The sequence below is a fragment of the Piliocolobus tephrosceles genome, chromosome X, assembly GCF_002776525.5.
Source record: "Piliocolobus tephrosceles isolate RC106 chromosome X, ASM277652v3, whole genome shotgun sequence".
Classification (NCBI taxonomy): Eukaryota; Metazoa; Chordata; class Mammalia; order Primates; family Cercopithecidae; genus Piliocolobus; species Piliocolobus tephrosceles.
In genome coordinates, this window is record NC_045455.1 from 68,838,391 (window position 1) to 68,861,314 (window position 22,924).

The window sequence follows — 22,924 nt, forward strand, 5'->3', positions numbered from 1 at the left end:
AGACCAGAAGAAGGTAAGGAGTGAATGTGATTGCTTTGAATTACTCTATGGGGAGAGAAATTAGAACAGTGGTTACCTCTAAGGAGAACAAATTGTAAAAGGACACGAGATAACTTTCTGAGTTGATGAGGATGTTCCAGCTTGACTGGGAGTTACAGCCCAGGTATATACACTTAAAATTATCTAACTGTATACTCATGATCTGTGCATTTTACTGTATACAATGATGCTACAATTTTTTTAAAGTGTGTTCCTCTGACATAGGGCAGGACTATGTATTTGCATATTAAAATTCAGTATTACTTTGGTAAAACTCAAATTCTATTAACACCTATTAAGCAATGAATAAATAACATTTTTAAATGAAAATGGGTACAACTACTGAATCCTAAAGGTTTTTATGTTGCAGGAATGAATCTTTACCAGAATGCCTTGCTGTGAAAAAAGTACCAACAATATTGTTATTGACATGTGAGGTAGGGACAAGCAGTAACAGTAATATAAGAAGTAATATTCCAAAACAAGAATGATGAGGAGAGAAAACTGGGACTTTAATTTAAACGGTAGCTGATCAAGAGGTCAGGAGTTCGAGACCAACCGGGCCAACACGGTGAAACCCCGTCTCTACTAAAAATACAATTAGCCGGGCATGGTGGCGGGTGCCTGTAATCCCAGCTACTTGGGAGGCTGAGGCAGGAGAATCGCTTGAACCTGGGAGGCAGAGATTGCAGTGAGCCAAGATCACGTCACTGCACTCCTGCCTGGGTGACAGGGCGAGACTCCTTCTCAAAAAATGAAAATAAATAAAAATAACAGTAGCTGAAATCTACTGATTTTTAACTCTGTTCCAGGCATGTGCTATTATTGTCACAGATGATTGTGACATTATTTTCCAGACATTGTGCTATTATTTTCCCCATTTTGCTGATGAAAAAACTGAGACACAGAGAACTGAAGTAACTTATCCAAGGTATCACAGTAAGTGGTAGAGACAAAATTTAAACCTTTTGAAAAATGACTGTATAGCCTGAATTCTGCTAGTGCTACTGCTTCCTGAATAGCAGCAGCCCCTTCCCACCAATTCGGTGACAGTACTGTGCAAAAAGGAGAAATATCATTCCTTTGATATTTTTCCCAACCATTAAAAAATATAAAAATCATTCTTACCCCATGGGCTACAGAAAAACAGTAGGCAGGCAGTATTTGAAGATACCGGCTGTAATTTGCCAGTCCTGCGTTCCACTTTAAAGGAGGTTATAAAATAGTGGCCCATGGCTTAAGTGTTTTTAGCTAAAATTCTTGTATGAATTAAAATAGTACTGATTTTTAGCTTGCCTTTGAAAATTGGAGGATCAAGCAACACTGGACCAATGTTTTAAAAATGAAAACCAAGAATATTCTTTTGTTTTTTGAGACGGAGTCTTACTCTGTCACCCAGGCTGGAGTGCAGTGGCACAATCTCAGCTCACTGAAACCTCCACCTCCCAGGTTCACACGATTCTCCTGTTTCAGCCTCCCAAAAACCTGGGATTACAGGTATGTGCCACCATGCCTGGCTAAATGCTTTTGTATTTTTAGTAGAAACAGAGTTTTGCTATGTTGACCAGGCTTATCTTGAACTCCTGACATCAGGTGATCAACCGGCCTCAGTCTCCCAACGGGCTGGGATTACAGGCATGAGCCACCACGCCTGGCAGGAAAACCAAGAATATTCTTACTTGTTTCATATGCAAAAAGCCCAGCTTCAACAATTCATTTGCTTCAGCCCAGGAGACACAGAATTTGCCTTCTCTGCTTAACATGCCTAGCACTGCCCTAGGTAAAACTGACAGGAAATTTTATGTCCCAGTATTAAAATAAGAGCAAGGAAAAAATGAATTGGACAGAGTTATATAAAATGAAAAACTGAAAACTGATAATGCAAAGTTAAATAGACTGGCTCTCAAAAATAATTTTCCCCAGCATAAAAACGGGTCTGCTTTTGGATATTGCAGAGATTCAAGTGATTTAATTAACAATGCATCTTTTTAAATTTTTATATAAAATAATCTAAAACATTATAATCATATATAAGCAGAGAAAATAGTTAAGACTTAAGCTTTATCCTTAACTCATTCTGAAAACAACAACTTTTAAAAATAATTTGAGCCTTGGCTGCTCTGCCTAAGCAGTGCCATTCTTTTACTCCTTTACTTTCTGAATAAACTTGCTCTCACTAAAAAAAAAATAATAATTTGAGCCTTAAAGTTAAACATTCAAATAAATACAAAAATCCACCAATCTGGTTTTTTAAAGTATGAAATTCAACTATGCCAAAAACGATTTATGCAAGTATTTCAAAGTATAATATCCAACACCATACTTAGTATCACTTTCCCAAATAAATGTCCAGGATATTTAACTTAGAAGTGGTATTACATATAAGCTGCGCAAATTTTATTTCTCTTTTGTCGTATTTATATTAGCTCAACATTATAAAACTATTGCTGGTAACTTATCAGTACTGAAAAATAAAACAGTAAGTGAAAAATTAGAGTATCTCTCTACTATAAAAACAAGAGTAATTTTCTCATCTCTACAACTCAAGATTCAAACTTTTCTGTTTAAGAATAAAAAGTCTATGTTCATTCTTACCTGATTTTTCCCCAAGTACAATTATAGAAATATTGCAAAAAGTTCTTTTTTTCTCTAATAAAAGAGCTTAAAGAATGCACAATAATTTAAACTAATCTTGTTCACTCAATTGTTGGTAACACTTATAAAATGAGGTCGTATTGTAGATATACTTAAAGCTATTAAAAATATGTGTTGTAAGTACTAATTAAAAGGGATAACCACAATTAAGTGGAGATTTTTCAAAAATGATGTCCTTAGTGTTATATCCGTAATTTCCAATTTTCAACTTTCAGCTGTCTACTTTGTAAAAGACCTTCATTGTGAAGCACAGCTCCAGTGTTAATATTTTGTACATCATTTAGGCAAAAATCACCTCATTCAGAAATTCAGAATTCTCAAATCCTTTAACAGGTTGCAGTAACAGTCTAAAGTCCTTAATTTCTTTTCCTTTAGCCTTTAAGCTCTAATAAAATGCCACACTTGCCAAAAAAGTAAGAGGATGATTTCACTGGTAGCCCAAAAAGATTTTTTTTTCTGGATCTTCCTTTACTGACACTGACATACAAAGCAGTTCAAGAAGCTTTAGTTAAAAGAGTAATTCAGAAAGTAGTATTTCCTTTTGGAAAAAGAATGTGGGTTTTGAATAGACACTCCAGACATTTAAGTTATGGTATGGTAAAACTAAGAGAAATAAAATCTCCCCCAATGACTACTAAGTACATTTTTCTATGTACATTTACACACAAGTCAAGATTTGGCAATGCACAATAAACACCTTGTAAATCAAATTCTAAATTAATTTAAATGAGTCTGTACCATAAATGTATTTGAGATATTTCTGCTTAAAAAATACTTCCAGTCACATAAACCTTTTATATGTCAGAGTTGAATTCCATGAGGTCATTTGGGCTTATCATGCCAAGTATATTATACGCATTTCTGTCTAGTTGGGAAGACTACAATCCTGTGCGTACTGCATACTCAATATGCAACAGCAGTGTCCTATCAGGGATGTGTACACAGGAGGTCCTGCCAAGGCACTGGAGATGCACCAAGGCAATTCATTTATTTCCCAGCCCTAAACCCTCACTTCAGACATTAATACCCTCATGGAGAACCAAAATGTAAAGTAAAAGTTTCACTGGCTAATATTTGCAAACACAGAATTACATAACTAGGTAATAAGATGCACTTTGGTTAAAGAGAACCAAGTTCTCAATCCCTTGAGAGCTTTATATCAACATTACAGTAAATGGCCGGCCATGCATTTTATGTCTCTTCTCCTCACTGCCCCAAACACACACAAACAAAACCACCAACACAAACGAAAAGCTTAATTATCAAAACCTTCAGTCTTGATTGTGTGAATAGGGAAAACCAGAAAGGATAAAGAACCAGGGTCTAAATAGCTATTTGTCATGGGTAACTCAGAACTCATACTGGGCTAGTCAGCCTTCGCTTTCTCTCATGCGCTCATCCTGCCACTATTTTCTTTCCTATATTAGCACTTTACTTTTCTCTCTCCTTTTAAAGAACATCTACAAAGTGGGGTAGAGAGAAAGCAACGCTATTTGTCAGCAAAACAACTTGCAGGGATACATATGAAGCAAGCTTAAGCTATTCTGCAGCCTGATACTGGAAAAGGGGTTTCATAAGCAGGCACTGCAACAAAGAGGTGCTGACAACTTCACTGTTCACTGTGAGGTAAACAGAAGTGACAATGTGCTTTATTACATAATACCTCTACCCATCTCCTTTCTCTTTGACCCACTGCTACTTGATATGAGGGAAGAATGTAACATGTAAAACACCGAAAGGAAGAAAGGGAATAGTCTGGTTAGAGTGAGGAGGTAGTTGTTATTTTTCACAACTAAAACCATTTAATTTCTGCCAAATATAATTATGTAATCCTAGTATCTTCAGAGATTTTTGAAACTGGAAGAATCCTTACAGGCCATCTGGTCCTACCCTCTCATCTTACAGACAGAAAACCTAAAAATTTAAGCCCAAGATCAAACAGTTATGTAATGACAGAACTGGGTCTTCTGATACAGTACATCAAGTATTTTGGTATTTGCAAATATACAACAATTTCCCAAGGTTCAAAGTACAGACACAAAAATGAATGAATTGTTGCCTATAGCATAAAACATGTATATAATTTCAAATTCACTTTTGCTACCCAAAATACATCCTATCTTTGCTGTCTACAGCTCTAAGAGCTTTATGCCTACTAGGAGAGGAGGAAGGTGAAAACAATTAAGGGGAAAATGCAGGAAAAGAATAAACAGCAAGCTAGTTGAGATAAAACAATCACCAGAAATGGCTGTTTCGATTAAGAGCTACTGAAAAGATAAGACTGAGAAATGGGGTAATGGAACTGTTTCCGGAGAGTTCTCACCCTGCAGAAGAAAAAAACAGCAAGACAGAAGCAATGCAAAAGTACTGGAATGCATGTTATATAAGCCAGCCGATTAGAGTGATCAGAATTCTTGTGGCATAAGGTAGCAGAATCTGCATTTTAAAACCAGAACTCCAGAGGATACCAGAGGAGGTGGTCCCTAAGAGCACATTTTGGAAAACACTGGTCTGTGGGATATTGTGATATAGGAGGGTTAAAGATAAGAAAAACTCTTGTTCAGGAGTTCTGGGCCATTAACTAGCTTGGTTTGATTCTTTCAACCAAGCAGGCAAAGGAAATGCCCTCGGCAAAACACATTAAGGCTGCTTGTGTTCCCAGTCCAGGCAGTCAGACAAGGTGGCTGCCACAGAGTCACCCGCAAGGAGCCAGAGAACATTATGTAATCACTGCCCAAGCTCTGAAATGAAAAGATCAGAACTTCTTTCACAAAAGTCTGTCATTAAGGCTTTCCTTTTCCCGTTAAGCGACTGACTGATTAAAGGATTCTACTTTCAATGTAGAGAAATATTTTGTCATCCCCTAAAGAAGTTTTTCAGCTTATAGCTGGAAAGAGAATTAATCATTTTGTATCTACCAACTCATCTGTGACTGCTGGGTGGTTTACAAAGATGACTCTGGCCCTCACTCTTTAGTCCCAGCAGTATTTTTCTTTGGATATGGAGGATCTCAGAAAATAAAAAACGGAAAACAAAGCACGGAGCTACCAATGATTACTTATAGCTGCAATAACCACAAAATTTAAATATGGTGAACTCGTGAGCAATTTTGAGAATGTGGCAGAGTCACTATTTCAGAAATGACAAAAATTGTCAGAAGTCAGATTTAATGGTGCTCAGCAAATGTAATTCTGATGTTTGTCCAGAGTTTCAAATCTCCACTACAGCGGAACAGAGAAAAGCTGTCTGAAGTGACATCATCCAATGCTTGCTCACTCTCTCTCTTTCTAAATGGGAGCAGTTATATTTGTTAATAGGATTTTTAAATGTATAAATATATGTGATAGCATTAAGACTACATATATTTGAGATTGTTGTGACTGGGTACTTGACTCTCAATCTATTTTAGATACAATAAATGTATAAACAAAGAGCTAACATAATAATTTGCTACTAGAATTTTCGTCTGTGCATTCCAAACATTTTCTTTAAAGACCAAGATTGTTTGCAATGGCTTCAGGAAAACAATGCCAATACGGAAAACCAAAACCTTTAATCCTTTTAGGGAATCAGTTCACTGTTCCTATTTCAAGGCAAGGCAAGTCATTTCGAAATCAACCCCTGACGTGTCTGTTTTTATCAGAACATTTCAGAAAGTAAGATTACCATTATAAAGACAGATTATATTCAGAATATAATAAATTATAATATGTCTAGATTACCATTATACTGTGAATTTTTTACAGATTAGTGGCCTATTTTTCAGTAATAATTTTTATTCGCCCATATTAAAACTCCTATTATTCATACGTGGCACACCAATTTTTTTAAGTTAAAACTAAATTTACCCTACTGATAATAGGTCTTGAAAAATGCTAACGACAACAAGAAAGATAAGCAACATAACTTTACACTTAATTTCTAATTTTTGCAGCCTAAAAAGGATCTGGGTAAGAGGCTGTGGGCTTTTTTAACTTATGAGACAATTACACTCATATTTAAGTAAATATGATCGTAACCTATTAAAAGTCAACACAATAACAGCCCCACTTCATGAATTTTCCTAGGATTAAAGGGAGATTTTGTAAAACGAAGGAGAATTTTATTAGTGACCCGGGGGCAAATTTCTTATGTTTAGTTTCACGCAGCAGGAGTCCTCACAAAGACGCTGATATAATTTAAATGCCAACTATTCGCTTTTCACTAACATCCACATAGTCATTACTGGCCTCTACCAGTAATGGCAAGAGACGGCCCAAACCTACTTCGGGCGGAGTGTCCCTTCGTCCCCTCTCCAGGTGAAGTTCACCTGCCACTACCGAAGGGCCGTGGAAAAAGGAGGTAAAGAAACACTTTTAAAATTAAGACGCTTACAGTTGCTGGACTTAGTCCAAGTGCTGTTCAAGCCTAGAAACGAAAGTAGGAAACAACAGAGGTTTAGGCTTGTAATGATGTCAGCCATTTTAGGTACATTATTTATACTGGGAAGGAAGTGCCAAACTCGGTTGTTGTTGTTGTGCCTGTCGCTGACGGTCCCCAGATCGAATGAGCCAAGTCCTGGCGGCACGCACGCTCCCAGGACTGCACAAACGACCGGGACCTCGGCACAATTAGCCAATCGTTCCCTCTCCAGGCCTCCCAAGCCCCCGACCCCGCGTCAGGCACCGCTTCCAGCACACGCAGTTCCTTACAAAGGAGCTGCGGCCCCACAGGAAACGGGAACGCCGGGCTCTCTCGAGGACTTGTACCCGCGGCGCCAGCCCAGCGCCCGCCACCTCGGGGCGCACTGCCGCTCCAGCCCGCGCAGCCCTCCCCGGCCGGGCCCAGCACCCGCTTCCCCGACCTCGGACCTTGCAGTCCACAGCGACGGCGTCTGGGGGGATGATAAGCGCCTCCTCGCCGCTCTTGGGCTCGTCCTTCTTGGCTTCCTTCTGGGCCAGAGCGGAGTTGAACGTCACTTTCACCATGGCGCGGCCTGGGGCGCCCTCGAAGGGCGGCGGCGGGCTCGGGGCGCGGGCTGCGGGCTCCCGGCTGCGACTGCAGCCTCTACGGCCGGGCTCCGGGCGCGGCTCCGAGCGGCTGAGGAGGTTCGGGAGGCTCCGCGGCGGCAGAGGCGGCTACTGCGGTAGGGCTCTCGCAACCTCCCAGCTCCCGCGCGAGGGCGGAGACGGCTCGCGCACCCTCTCGGAGGCGGGGAGGGGGCGGGGCCAGCGGCCGGAGGCGGGGTGCTGCGCGGAACCCGGCCCTCCGCCCGCAGCTGGGCGCGGGATCCCGGCGCGCCTGGGAGAGGGATGGGCATCCATCTGGGCCGCCCAGAATTTCCAGTTCTGAATTCGCTCCCAACCAGTTTACCTCCAGGCCCAGTGCTGCAGGTTTGTAACAAAATCGAGTGAACTTTCCTGAGTTCGCTGGGTTCAAGGGACTAACCTTTGCAGCACCAGACCGCCGCTTCTCTGCCCCCTGTCCCCACTGCGAGCCTTAAAGGCCATGGAATTTTTGTGCACCCACATCTTCATTTTCTCACTTATTAGGGAACAGACTCAGTGGAGCACAAAAATATTTAAAGCTCTCTGCCCTTGAGATCTGACTTTATCTTTCACGGACCTCACCGAAGGGCGTTTACCTGGCTCAGACCTTCCTGGTCTTCCTTCCCTCGCTCGGGAGGTCAGGGCCTGTTCTGCCTAGTCCCAGACCAATGTGGAGGAAGCCTCTTGGCAGATTTGTGTATCAAACCTCTCACACTAGTAAAACGAAATGTTCCATTCTTGTGCATACTTGGAAAAAAACCACGTGCACACTTGGCTGATTTTTTACTCAAGGTAAAGTACTCGATGACGAGTCCCTTTATTTTTCTGCAAAATGAAAAAATAATTAAAGATAAAGCAAAATTGTCATGTTTTGAAGACCATTTACAACTAATGTGAGGGAGAATACTGACTCCCGTCGTTATTGCGTTCATGACTGTCAACAGACGGCTCCATTGGACAAATGGGTGATCTTGTATCCTTCCACCCCATTCTGTCCTGGTTCATCCACAGCTGTGGGTGTGCTCTAGAATGTTACAGCTGTGTCAGCTCTGCCCTGGACCAACCCTGAGAAAAGTTGGTTGAGTCTGAGATCTTCGGGGATTTGGCCCCGCTCAAGGAGAGAGTTGGGTATCTCCATAGAACATCAGATCCTAAGTCCCCGGGAAACAGCCCAAAATCTCCAAATCCTTCTGTTCATGTATTTCAGAAACATCCTGGGCTGAGATAGAAACCCAGGTCAGACTTTGAGTTTGCTTTGGGTATTCGGGAATTCCTGTCAAAATGAAATCTGCTCAACCTAGAGGAAGATGAGTTGGGCTCCAGTTCTGGTGAGTTTTAACAGTAGTTAACCATACTTGAAGCAACTTATTTAAACTCCCTGGGTCTCCCTTGTCCAGGCATCAGCTCTGTGAGGTTGACTCTATGGACTGGCCTTTCATAGCATCTAATGTTATCTAATTCCTCAAAATTCACGACTGCTCCCAGCTCCCTAGTTTAATAAGTTTCCTGAGATATTGCAATTGAAGACTAAGTATTTCTGGAAGCAAGAGCTGGAGGATTATAAATAATTATATATACATCCTTTCTACTTCGTTCTGTGTTAAGATGGTAGAAAAATGCTCAAGGCATTTTGCAGTAGATGGTAGAGAAGAATCTGGCTGTCATTATACTCCGGAGGGGAAAAAAAGAATTACAGAAGAAAAGAAAACAAAATTTTTCATGAACAAGACTACTGAACAGACTAGGAAGCTGAGGCAAAGCATGAACAAATGAGGTTGACAGAAGTAGAAATCCTCCCCTGCCCCAGGATTTCTATTTTGAAAGACTCATGAATAAAAGACCATTCATTATTTTGTGTACTTGCAGTGAGCAACAGTTTAAAATCAGTTGGCAATCGGTTTGGTAATAATCTCCTGGTTTTGTTTCTCCATTTTATCTCATGTGTCTACAGAACTGTGTAGTGCACAACAGCAGGGATAATAAAGACGCTGGAGCAAAACCAAACATAGCAAATACAGTCTTGTGATTTAGAAAAGGTTGCCCGTTGACCCTGAAAACTTAGGAGCAAGGGAGGAGGAGATTCCATGACTCAACAAAAGAAAGTTAAAAACATAGTTATAAGTTACTATTAACTACCAAATGTAAAGGGAGTCTTAGAGGACCTTTGTTTTCCTTTTTCATGTTGATTTTGAGAGAGTAAGATGAATCTGATTCCAGCTCTGCATATCACCAGGAACCATGTTTGTTTTCATGCTTACCAAAGGAGGGAGGAAAAAATGGAAGTGGGGAACTGAATTCTAAAATCTTTTATTAATAGATTTGTGTGATGTGCTTCGACAAGGAATTTTTTTTTTTTTAATTTTTGGCTTCTTTACATCTTTATTCTGTCCTTTCTCAAGGAAACAATTCCCTATTCAGAGAAATTTCTTGTGGTTTTACAGAATGATTGGAAACCTTTTTTTTTCCCCACAAATATAGGGTCCTTGGTGAAACAACGTCACTGAATATGCCCTTTGAAATGTGCTCCTGTTGCCTCTTCTCTTAACCCAATGTGTAGTTTAGCTGGGCATCTTGTGGCTTTGTCTCAACTTTCATAAAAGAAGTGTTTCTTCTAGGTGAGAGGTGAAGGCTTTGACTTGCCTCTTCAGAGACTTAAGCACTGTTTATATTTCTTACCGACTTCCTACTTCAATATTATATATGCTTTTCAATTTTTTAATAAATTATTTTAATGTAATTTAAAAATAATTTATCATTATTTTCCTTGAACTAGCAGATGCATTTTTTTTTCTTTCTCAAATCTTGGGCTCTATAATATCCCGAGACCCTTTGGGAATTATCCTAATAACAGATGCAGCTCTCTTTTGATTTGACTGGCTGTGGTACTTGGGATTTTTGTTTTGCTTTGTGAAAAGACTGGATATGCTTTGCACTGATGAAAGAGAGAGAGAAGCCGGGCATGGTGGCTCACGCCTATAATCCCAGAACTTTGGGAGGCCCAGGCAGATCACCTGAGGTCGGGAGTTCGAGACCAGCCTGACCAAAATGGAGAAACCCCGACTCTAGTGAAAATACAAAAAATTAGCTTGGCATCGTGGCACATGCCTGTAATTCCAGCCACTTGGGAGGCTGAGGTAGTAGAATTGTTTGAATCCGGGAGGCAGAGGTTTCAGTGAGTCCAGATTAGGCCATTGCACTCCAGCCTGGACAACAAGAGCGAAACTCTGTGCCCCTCCCTGCCAAAAAAAAAAAGAGAGAGGGAGGAAAAAGAAGGAAAAGATGAGAAACAGAAACCATAAAAAGAGTGAAATCAAAAGAAGGGGAAGACAAGCCACAGACTGGGAGAAAGTATTTGCAAAAGATGTATCTGATGAAAGACTTGAATCCAAAATACACAAATAACTCCTTAAACTCAACAATAAGAAACAAACCACCTCATTAAAAAATAGGCCACCAAGCCAAGTGCAGTGTCACAAGCCTATAGTCCCAGCTACTCAGGAAGCTGAGGCAGGAGGATTGCTTGAGTCCAGGAATTCAAGGTTGCAGTGCATTATGACCATACCTATGAATAGTCACTGCACTCCAGCCTGGGCAACATAATGAGACCCCGCCTCTATTTTAAAAAATTATTTTTCTTTACAGGGTGTACTGGTGCATTCTATAGTCCCAGCTACTTGGGAGGCGGAAGCAAGAAAATCATTTGAGCACAGGAGTCCCTAAAAATAAACAAACAAATAAATAAATACAAATCAAAATTAAATAAAATAAATAATCCAGTTCCCTAGTAGCAATAACCACATTTTTTAAAAAAGGGCAAGCAGGCCGGGCGCGGTGGCTCAAGCCTGTAATCCCAGCACTTTGGGAGGCCGAGACGGGCGGATCACGAGGTCAGGAGATCGAGACCATCCTGGCTAACACGGTGAAACCCCGTCTCTACTAAAAAAATATACAAAAAACTAGCCGGGTGAGGTGGCGGGCGCCTGTAGTCCCAGCTACTCCTGAGGCTGAGGCAGGAGAATGGCGTAAACTCGGGAGGCGGAGCTTGCAGTGAGCTGAGGTCCGGCCACTGCACTCCAGCCCGGGGGACAGAGCGAGACTCCTTCTCAAAAAATAAATAAATAAATAAATAAATAAATAAAAGGGCAAGCAATCTGAAGAGACCCCTTACCAAAGAACATACACAGATGGCAATTAAGTATATGAAAAGATATTCCACATCTATCTTTACGTGTATCGTTAGGGAATTGCAAATTAAAACTACAATGAAATACCCTGAACACCTATTAAAATGGCCAAAATTGACAACAGCAACCACACCAATTATTGATGAGGATGCTGGGCAAAGGGAACGCTCATTCATCACTGATGGAAATGGAAAATAGTACAGCCGCAGTTTCTTACAAAACTAAACACATTCTTATCATACAATCCAACAATTATGCTCCTTGGTATTTACCCCAAGGAGCTGAAAACTTATGTCCACCAAAAAGCCCTGTGTATGTATGTTTATAGCTGCTTTATTCATAATTACTGAAATGTTAAAGCAACCAAGATATCCTTCAGTAGATGAATGGATAAACTGTGGTACATCCAGATAATGAAATATTATTCAGCACTGAAAAGAAATGAACCATCAAACCATAAAGACATGGAAGAAATGTAAAGACATATTATTAAGTCAAAGAAGCCAGTCTGAAAAGGCTACCGACTGTATAATTCCAACTATATGACATTTTGGAAAAGATGTAACTATAGAAACAGTAGAAAGATCACTGGTTACCACTGATCAGTAAAATGATTAGGGTTAGTGGCAAGGGAGGAAGGGATGAATAGGAGGAGTGGAGAGGATTTTTAGGACAGTGAAACTGTTCTGCATGATACTACAATGGTGATGCATGCCATTATCCATTCGTCAAAATCCATAGAATGTATCAATGTAGGTTCATTGATTTAACAAGTGTACGAGCCTGGTGGGGGCTATATACAGTCGGAGAGGTTGTATGTGTGTGGAGACGGGGTATATAGAAACTCTCTGTACTTTCTTGCTCAAGTTTGCTGGGAACCTAAAAGTGCTCAAAACATAATGTTAACTAAAATGAAAGAGAGAGAAATGGCACAAAGGTTGGTGGTCGAATGGATAGAACCCTCTCAGAAGACCCAGACCCTTGTCTTGTCTGAACCCCACCATGCTTCATATTTCATTGGTAATACTCTGCAAATAAACCAACTGTTTATAGCATGATATTGGAGTCTACAAAGAGCTGGAGCAGCCTGGTAAGGTTTCACAGAGGAGATGAAATTTTAGTTGGAGAAATGGAAAGGGTTTAGGTGAAGGCAAAGGAAAAGGAAGAAGCGCCTGAGTGGAGGGAAGAGCATGAAGAAGAGAACTGAGACCAGGAAAGAGGACTGAGGCAAGAGGAGAGAAGCCCCACTCAGGCTGAGGGTGTATGCTGAGTAATTGTGGGGAACACAGCTGGATGGGCGATGGAGCGATAAAGCTGCATGTCCTGTTAGAATTAGTAATATGGACTTTATCCTCAAAGTGACTGTGGAAAGTTTCTGCAAATATCAGTTGTTGTTTTTTATTTTATTTATTTATGTTTTGAGATGGAGTCTCGCTGTGTCACCCAGGCTAGAGTATAGTGGTGTGATCTCAGTTCACTGCAACCTCTGCCTCCTGGGTTCAAGCGATTCTCCAGCCTCAGCCTCCCGACTAGCTGGGATTACAGGTGCATGCTACCATGCCAGCTCATTTTTGTATTTTCAGTAGAGACGAGGTTTCACCATATTGGCCAGGCCACTCTCAAACTCCTGACCTCAAGTGATCTGCCCACCTCGGCCTCCCAAAGTGCTGGGATTACAGACAGTCGTGAGCCACTCCACCCAGCCATGCAAATATCGGTTTTTAAAATAAAAGGCTGCTCTATAAAGATTGATCTGGCTTTCTGAGTGACTGAGAAAAGAGGAAACACCAGAAGCAGAAAGAGAAGTTCAAATAGCTTCTCTCCTTTTTTATGGGGATAAATGAGATAAGATTCTAATGCCTTTCATTTATGTTGGAAGAAAGAATACCAAATAAATCTGGCATTACTAATAACAATGTCTAATAAACAGTACTTGTGTTTATAAGTCAAGTGGCGTAAAAGACATATGCACCAAGGCTGGCAGAACTGTGTAAAAGTCTGTCCTCCTTTGGTTGAACCTTACCAAGTGTACTACTGGGCTTCATCCAGGAAGGCTTTGAACTTCCAGGCGAATAGCATAAAGGCATTGATGTTGTCATTGTTTTGACAACATGGATTGTAGGAGGGGACACTAATATTTATCATGATTGCATTTATGTGTGTGTATATATATACACATTGCATATATAATAAATATGTGGCGGGGTGTGTGTGTGCATGTGTGTGTGTGTGTGATCTAAACTCCTCTATATGTTTCTTAAGGCCCTCCATTACCTGCCTGGTGACATCGCACCAAGCCAACCTTGTATCTCTCATGTACTCTCTCCACTCTGTTCTGTTCAGCGTTTAGTGTAGGAATCTGCCTTGCTTATTATCTTTACCAAAATCATTGCTCTAATTAAGATAGAGAAAGCATGTAGCAAATTTTGTTGTAACAAAAGAGGAATATGAAGTTAGTATGAAGAAATTTCTTTCAGTGGGTTTCTTAGATGCTTGACCAAATTTCCAAAGTACCATTTTCTTTTTTCCCCATTTTTCTAAAATGAGGTAAACCTGACACATATATAGTAGGACATGTAAAGTTTCCCGAAGGCAGACTCCATCTAATTTTGATTTTTAAAGATGTACCAATTACCCCAAGATCTAATTTAAAGTCCTCATGTGATCCCTAAATATTTTTCTTTCTTTTTTCTTTCTTTCTTTTTTAACCTTTTCCCCAGAGCTGGGACAAAAGCAATGGTAACTTTATGTGAGTTGTTATGAATTATTTAACATTATGGCACTTTAATGAGAAAAGTAAAGATTGTCACTTAACCTAGACTCTGAAAATATCTTTTAAACTGTGGATACTTTCATAAGTGGAACATATGAAAATATACATTATTTCCTGGAGATATTTGATAAATCTAATTGTTAACTAACTTTAAAAATTTGCCAAGAACAAGAACTTCATGTCTAAAACACCAAAAGCAATGGCAACAAAAACCAAAATTTACAAATGGGATCTAATTAAACTAAAGAGCTTCTGCACAGCAAAAGAAACTACCATCAGAGTGAACAGGCAACCTATAGAATGGGAGAAAACTTTTGCAATCTACTCATCTGACAAAGGCTAATATCCAGAATCTACAAAGAACTCAAACAAATTTACAAGAAAAAAACAAACAACCCCATCAAAAAGTGATCAAGGGATATGAACAGACATTTCTCAAAAGAAGACATGCATACAGCCAACAGACACATGAAAAAATGCTGGCCATCAGAGAAATGCAAATCAAAACCACAGTGAGATACCATCTCACACGGGTTAGAATGGCAATCATTAAAAAGTCAGGAAACAACAGGTGCTAGAGAGGATGTGGAGAAATAGGAACACTTTTACACTGTTGGTGGGATTGTAAACTAGTTCAGCCATTATGGAAAACAGTATGGCGATTCCTCAAGGATCTAGAACTAGATGTACCATATGACCCAGCCATCCCATTACTGGGTATATACCCAAAGGATTATAAATCATGCTGCTGTAAAGACACATGCACACATATGTTCACTGCGGCACTATTCACAATAGCAAAGACTTGGAATCAACCCAAATGTCCATCAGTGACAGACTGGATTAAGAAAATGTGGCACATATACACCATGGAATACTATGCAGCCATAAAAAAGGATGAGTTTGTGTCCTTTGTAGGGACATGGATGAAGCTGGAAACCATCATTCTCAGCAAACTATCATAAGAACAGAAAACCAAACACCGCATGTTCTCACTCATAGGTGGGAACTGAACAATGAGATCACTTGGACTCGGGAAGGGGAACATCACACACCAGGGCCTATTATGGGGAGGGGGGAGAGGGGAGAGATTGCCTTGGGAGTTATACCGGATATAAAGGAAGAGTTGATGGGTGCTGACGAGTTGATGGGTGCAGCACACCAACATGGCACAAGTATACATATGTAACAAACCTGCACATTATGCACATGTACCCTAGAACTTAAAGTATAATTAAAAAAAAAAAATTTGCCCAGAAACTTTATGAGAAAGACTGAGATAGACTAACCATGGTTATATGATATACCACATCTCTAAATGTATACATGATATACCATATCTCTAAATATTTTTGTATATTATATCTTAGACAGTTGGCACTCCATATCTATGTATTCTGTATCTGTGGGTTTTGTGTCCATAGATTCAACCAATGGGTCAAAAATATTTGGAAAAAAAAAAAGGATGGTGTGCCTGTACTGAACATGTACACACCTTTTTTCTTGTCAAGGTTTTCTAAACAATACAGTGTAATAATTTATATAACAGTTACAATGTATTTTGTATTATAAGTAATCTAGAGATAATTTAAAATATATGGGAGGATGTGCTTAGGTTATATGCAAATACTATACCATTTTATATAAGGGAATTGAGCATCTGTGGATTTTGGTATCTGAGGGGAGTCCTGGAACCAGTTCCTCATGGATACTGAGGGATGACTGTATTTTGTAAATACTTATTATATCTAAGGCATATGTGCAGTTTAAATCTAAGTCAAAGTAGGAAAAAAAAAGTGCTGGGCAGGAAATCAAAAAACAAACTTGCCTGGCATGGGAAACTCAAATTTCTGAAAACCGTATATTTGAAGTCTCATCTTCTCAGACTTAATAGCCAGAAGACTTTGCCTTGTGTTCAAACAATGTTCTAGCTAATAGAATCAAAGAACTGGAAAAAAACAAACAAACAAACAAACAAACAAAAATTTAAGATAACTTCTGATAGTTCTTTTTCTGCCTAGTCCAAGGACAGATTGCAACCAGTCTAATGGGAAGGTCATGCTTATTTAGACAGACTTAGTTGTTTTTTTTTTTTGAGCCACAACAAAATTATTTTTCTTATGATCATTTAACAAAAATACCCAAAAAATCAAGGAAAACTTGAACTATTTTTATCTCCAGAAGAGCTGTGGTCAATGGCAGCTGTAGGTGGTCAGATACTAAAGTGATCTTTCCAACTTGGGACCCCAAGACACATTGCATCTGGCAATAGTTATTAAGCAAGAAAGACATTCATAAAGCAACATAATTAATGGGATTGAAACAGTAAGAGCTTTATCCTACATTTAGTCTTCCTGGCTTCTGGGTGGTATGCAACCTAGCCATAGATACTTTGAGGAGACTGTTTTCTATTAACTCTGGGATCATTTCCTAGTCTAGCGTGATAGACTATGCCTAGCTAAACCCATCCCCCATATTCCCAGCCTTTAGTAGACACATAGACCAGGAAAGTCCTCACAATGAGTTATTGACAAACCCTTAGAAGCGACTGGCACAGTGAGTCCGGACTCCTTGAATCATTTCCTAGGGTATGCGGGGGTAGTGCCTGCACTTGAAAGGTGCGTCTCTCAAACTTGGTGAAAACTGCAAGCTCTTTGGGTTGATGCAATGAATTTGTTCTCCTGGGTTCTGCCCCAATACTTTAAAATGTCTAAAGATTTATTTTGATGTTGAAGAAAAGACTATTAAACAAATGTGTCCCCTTAGCGAAGGAATAGCTGTAAAGCAAATTGGGAGGTTATAACCAAAGGAGCTCCAGGTGGGATGAAAGTATATGAAATGAACTGTGCTGGGTGACCCATGCCTGGAACAAAATGAGGCCTGAAAGAAGTATGTTTGAGACCCCTCCCATTACAGATGGCTTCCTTCAGTACACTTCAATTCAAAGGGGGTTATTTTATTCCCAAATCTGCCTGGGTTCCAGGCCAATTTAACCAACTTGTGAAAGAACATGAGAAATGCATGGGCCGGGAGTGGTGGCTCACACCTGTAACCCCAGCACTTTGGGAGGCCAAAATGGGCAGATCACAAGGTCAGGAGTTGTAAACCAGCTTAGCCAATATGGTGAAACCCGTCTCTACTAAAAATACAAAAATTAGCTGGGCGCGATGGCACACACCTGTAGTCAAAGCTACTTGGGAGGTTGAGACAACAGAATCGCGTGAACCCGGGAGCTGAGACTGCGCCAGCAGTGAGCTGAGACTGCACCACTGCACTCCAGCTTGGTCGACAGAGTGAGACTCCATCTCAAAAAGAGAAGAATATGAGAAATGCAAACGAGTCCACTAAAACAAGAGAAATCTACTTGGATTTTTACTTTGTTTGTTTGTTTGTTTTAGATGGAGTCTTGCTCTTGTTGCCCAGGATGGACTACAGTGGCACTATCTCGGCTCATTGCAACCTCTGTCTCCTGGGTTCAAGTGATTCTCCTGCCTCAGCCTCCCAAATAGCTGGGACTACAGGTGTGCACCACTACGCCCGGCTAATTTTTTGTGTTTTCAGTAGAGACAGGGTTCGCCATGTTGGTCAGGCTGATCTTGAACTCCTGACCTCAGGTGATCCACCCAACTTAGCCTTCCAAAGTGCTGGGAAGATTTTTACTTTGAATCTGGTATAATCAACTTCCTTGTGCTTGGAATCATTGAATTACAGTAGGAACTTATACCCAAGAGAAATTTGTACTTTGAGTCAGAAAGTATCTAAAAAGACTGTTTCTGTATAATCTTTCACCTACTTTTCCTCTGGCTTATTGTCAGAAAAGGGAGGAAAGTTTTGATTTACTAAAATTCCAGAGAACAAAGATACAAATATTTACATAAAAACTCCTTTTTGAATTTTTAAAGTTTTTTTTAGAGGATGTTTTAGACAGATAAAAATAAAAACAGTGTCAAGATATACCTTTGGAAGACCAAGGGAAATTCAGCATGTTAAGCATGCTACATTATATGTAATATAGTATATTATATAAATATAGCATATTTATATGTAGGGAGAAACATGGAAGTTTCTCCTTAGGATATTCTTGGGTTTGGTTGATCACACAGCATAAAAGGCCTGTAAATTCCATCTTAGAGAAAGTGCATGACCTAAAGCAGAAATAGCGTGTTTAACTGCCATTTGCTTTAAGAGACCACACACAGAGGGGGAAAAAAGTATAAAAGAGAATCTGATCAGATACTAAAAGATATACTAAGGAAGTAGTCTGCTTTTGGTTTCACCAGTGAAAACAGCAAAGGAATAGAAAATAGTACCTCCTTTCCCTTTCTAAACGCTTGGGGGGCCATTTTTTAGGCATAGAAGGATTAGAGGAACAAACACAATTAAGACATTCCCTAAGACAATAAAATTACATGGAACTGCAAATAAACCTCTACTCAACAGACAAGAAACAAAAATTGCTAGTGGTTCAAGAAATACCCATACAGTCAGGAACTTCTTCAAGTAGTCTAGTCTCAGTTAAAGTCCAGTGAGTCACTGAATGAGGGGAACAATACCTCGGTGTAGCTATGCGCTATTAGCATTTGTCGCGCTTGACTCTTAATGCCTTTGTCTTTAGTACTGTGGGTCATACTATTGATGGAGCCTGCTGTTTCATATATATCTTAACTAGTTTTTCCTTTTCTTGGCTTGATCCGTTTTTAAACTTTGATATTCATCTCTTTCTGAAAGTGAAACTAATTATGTTTTGCAAGGAAAAAGGATACTCTTGGAGGCATAATAAAGCATTGCGTTACAGTCATTACCAAGAAATTGCATAATTATCATTCTGAGATACCAGCGTTAGTTTTGTTGTTTTTTGTTTTTTGTTTTGAGGCTGATGGAGCCTTACTCTATTGCCCAGGCTGGAGTATGATGGCGTGATCTTGGCTCACTGCAACCTCTGCCCCCCGGGTTCAAGCAATTCTCCTGCCTCAGCCTCCCAAGTAGCTGGGATTACAGGCACTCACCACCACGCCTGGCTAATTTCTGTATTTTTGGCAGAGACGGGGTTTCACCATGTTGGCCAGGCTCAGACTCCTGACCTCAGGTGATCCGCCCACCTCTGCCTCTCAAAGTGCTGGAATTACAGGCATGAGCCACCACGCCAGGCCCCTAGCGTTAGTTTTATGAAGAATTGGACTGTGTATAACAGAAACAAACACATATATACTGCAAACAAGGAGTCTTAATGGCATTTAATCAAAAGCAGTTCAATTCAGTGTTTAAAAGTCTTTTGCCACATTACCTATGCACTTTATAAAAATCACATTCATCATTATGGAGATGAAAAAGGTTCCTTGTTAATGGCAAGTGAGTGGGTGGTTGCGGAAGATTGTGCAAAGATACAGACATAAAGGAAGAGAGAAATTGGGCAGAGAGGGCGTGGGGTATGGGAAGTAGAAGAAAGGACACATGTCATTAAGAACAAGTCGTTCTGTGAAACAGGAATGTGAACTAATAAATCCTGTTGTCTAGTGGAATGCACCCAAGAAAAAAATAAACAGCTCAGTTGGTTGAAGACAGATTTCTAAGAAGTTTTTCTTATAGAGTACCCAAGGGAAAGCCGATATTTCAGAAACTCTGGTGTCCATGATCAAATGGTATTTTGAAACAACTGTGGAGAGAAGTCAAGATGCATACACTTGGAGTCATTAAATAATGAGGAAGACAAGGTAGTGAGAAATCATTGCTAAACTGCAGTTCACCCCGTGCCTGCCAACAGATACAGAGCAGACAAGGTTGTGTTCCTGAGGTGACGCTGCTCTCATTGAGGGCACCACTAAGCCAAACGAAGAACATTACTTATATATAGCAGGCTCTCCCTCAGGGAGGAACCCGAGGAAAGTCACAAAAAAAGTAGAGGAAGCCAAAAGAGTGTTTTTAGTCTCACACATCCTGTACTTTTTTTTTTCAACTGCTATTTTGAAAGATAAACATTACATTTGTGGTTGAGTTGTCTTCCAGGTTAGAGAAAACAAAACACTATGGTTGTGAAAGAAGAGGCCTGTGATGGAGCTAATGACCTTGGAAAGGCAAACTGCTTTCCTGGTTTTCAAAACAAAACAAAACAAAACAAAGAAACCATTTTTAAAAAGTGGTTGAAAAAGAGTAAAGCCCTTGCATCTATCTCCAGTGCCCCTAGGCCCCCAACTGGTTCTAGAGTGACCTGGACACAAAGATGCTCTGTCCAGGTGTGAGCAGAGGAATGGCATACCATCCCTGTATAGCCACATTCCATCTTCAGCTTTCATTCGATTGGCATTTTATAGGCAGGAATTTGTGTTCAACTCAGGTTTTATTGAAACTAGGGCATTTCTATATTCTTAATTTGAAAATGAAAGCAAATTTTATTTAGGAAGCTAGCAGAGTTTTCTGGTGGGTTTGAAGGCAATCTCACTTTACCAATGGGTCAATTCCATAGATCCTTTGGTTTCCTATTAGACATCGAAAGTGCCTCCTATTTACTATATCCAAAACCCTGCTGTCATCACACAGGGCACCACTAAAGCCTATAGTCAGCTAAGAGATCAAAGAATTTGAGAGGAAGAAACCAACCTATATGGCATTAGTAGAGCAGTGGGTGGAAATGCCTGTTGGTCTAGATATTATTGAGCCTCCTTGAGAAATTACTCAATATGACTGATAACATGTGTTGCAGAGTGGCTTCCTTTATACAGTCTGCAGTGGGATTGACTTGTAATGGCGCCATTAGGTTGGAATTGGAAGACAGACAGGGCTCCAGAAGACCCCAGATGCTTGACTCTTAAACCTCCCAATAATAAAATATATTGTTGATTGGCATTGTGTTAGGATTCCTGTGGCTGCTCTAACAAATTATCACAAATTTTGTGGCTTAAAACAACTGAAATGTATTCTCTCACAGGTCTGGAGGCAAGAAGTCCTAAATCAGTGTCACCAGGCTGAAATCAAGGTACTGGCAGAGCTGTGCTCCCTCCAGATCCTCCAGGGCAGAATCTGTTCTCTGCCTTTTCCAGTTTCTGACACTCTTTGGTTTGTGGCTTTATCACTTCATTCACTCCATCTTCAAATTTTTCTCTGCTCCTTCACATCGTCCTCTCTCTCTCTCAATGTCTCTCTCTCTCTCTTTCTGTGTGTGTGTGTGTGCATGTGCACATGTGCGCGAGTGTGTGTGTGTGTGAGAGAGAGAGAGAGAGATCTCCCTCTGCTTCTCTCTTATAAGGACACTTATAATGACATTTACGGCTCACTGGATAATCCAGGATAATCTCCCCATCTCAAGAGTCTTAATCACATCTGCAAAGACCCTTCTTCTACATAAGGTAATGTTTATAGTTTCTAGGGATTAGAACCTTATATCTTTGGGATCATCATTCAGCCTACTATAGGCATGCGCTCTGTTCTCTCTCACACACATAATAACACTCAATATATATACTATTCTAGGAGTCGTCACTGGATGACTTGGAGAACACTAACTGATAAGTGCTTACTGAGCACCTGCTCTGTGCTGAGCTCTGTCCAAGTTGCAGCAGCAAAACAAAAGAAGTATGAAACACAACCTCTGCCTTGAAGTAAAAGACAAATATGGTTGGAAGACAAGACTCATACACAGTGACATAAATAGAAACTCTGCAAGACAGATGATAGTCATATAGTATAGATTATAAATGCTATAAGAGTTCAAATAAAGGAGATTTTTATTTAAAAAGTATAGAAAATATTAGCAATTTTAAAGCCTGCAGTTGTTCAGAGACAATCTACATTTTTCACTATTTGGGGAGTTCCATATAAAATTACTTGTAACACCTACAAGGCCCAAATGAATAAAACACTGGATGATTAAATAACCTTAGTGGCATTATTGACTTTTGCAAAAGCTTGAAGCAGTATCTTATATCCAACTGGTCATCTTTGTTATTAATTATAATCGGATGTTGATGATACTCTGTACTGAAGTACAAATTGGTTTGTAGAAGATGAATTTCTTTTCTTCTTTTTTTTTTTTTTTTTTTTGAGATAGGGTCTCACTCTGTTGCCCAGGCTGGAGTGCTGTGGTGCTATGACAGCTCACTGAAGTCATGACCTCCCAGCCTCAGGTGATCCTCCTACCTCAGCCTTGTGAGTAGCTGGGACTACAGGCACATGCCACCATGCCCAGATAATTTTTTGTAATTTTTTTTGGTAGAGAGAGGGTTTCGCCATGTTGTCCAGGCTGGTCTTGAGCT

At 40.1% G+C, this 22,924-nt stretch overlaps 1 protein-coding gene across 1 annotated transcript in view; it reads right to left on the reverse strand.

Annotated features, from left to right (window-relative positions):
• The window catches only part of ITM2B (integral membrane protein 2B), a 28,971-nt gene extending 21,092 nt beyond the window's left edge, over window positions 1–7,879 (reverse strand). Inside the window, exon 1 of the mRNA XM_023187437.1 lies at window positions 7,545–7,879. Coding sequence (XP_023043205.1) covers window positions 7,545–7,661 — 117 coding nt within the window. The 5' untranslated portion in view covers window positions 7,662–7,879. The remainder of the gene's footprint in view (window positions 1–7,544) is intronic.
• Window positions 7,880–22,924: the final 15,045 nt, after the last annotated feature.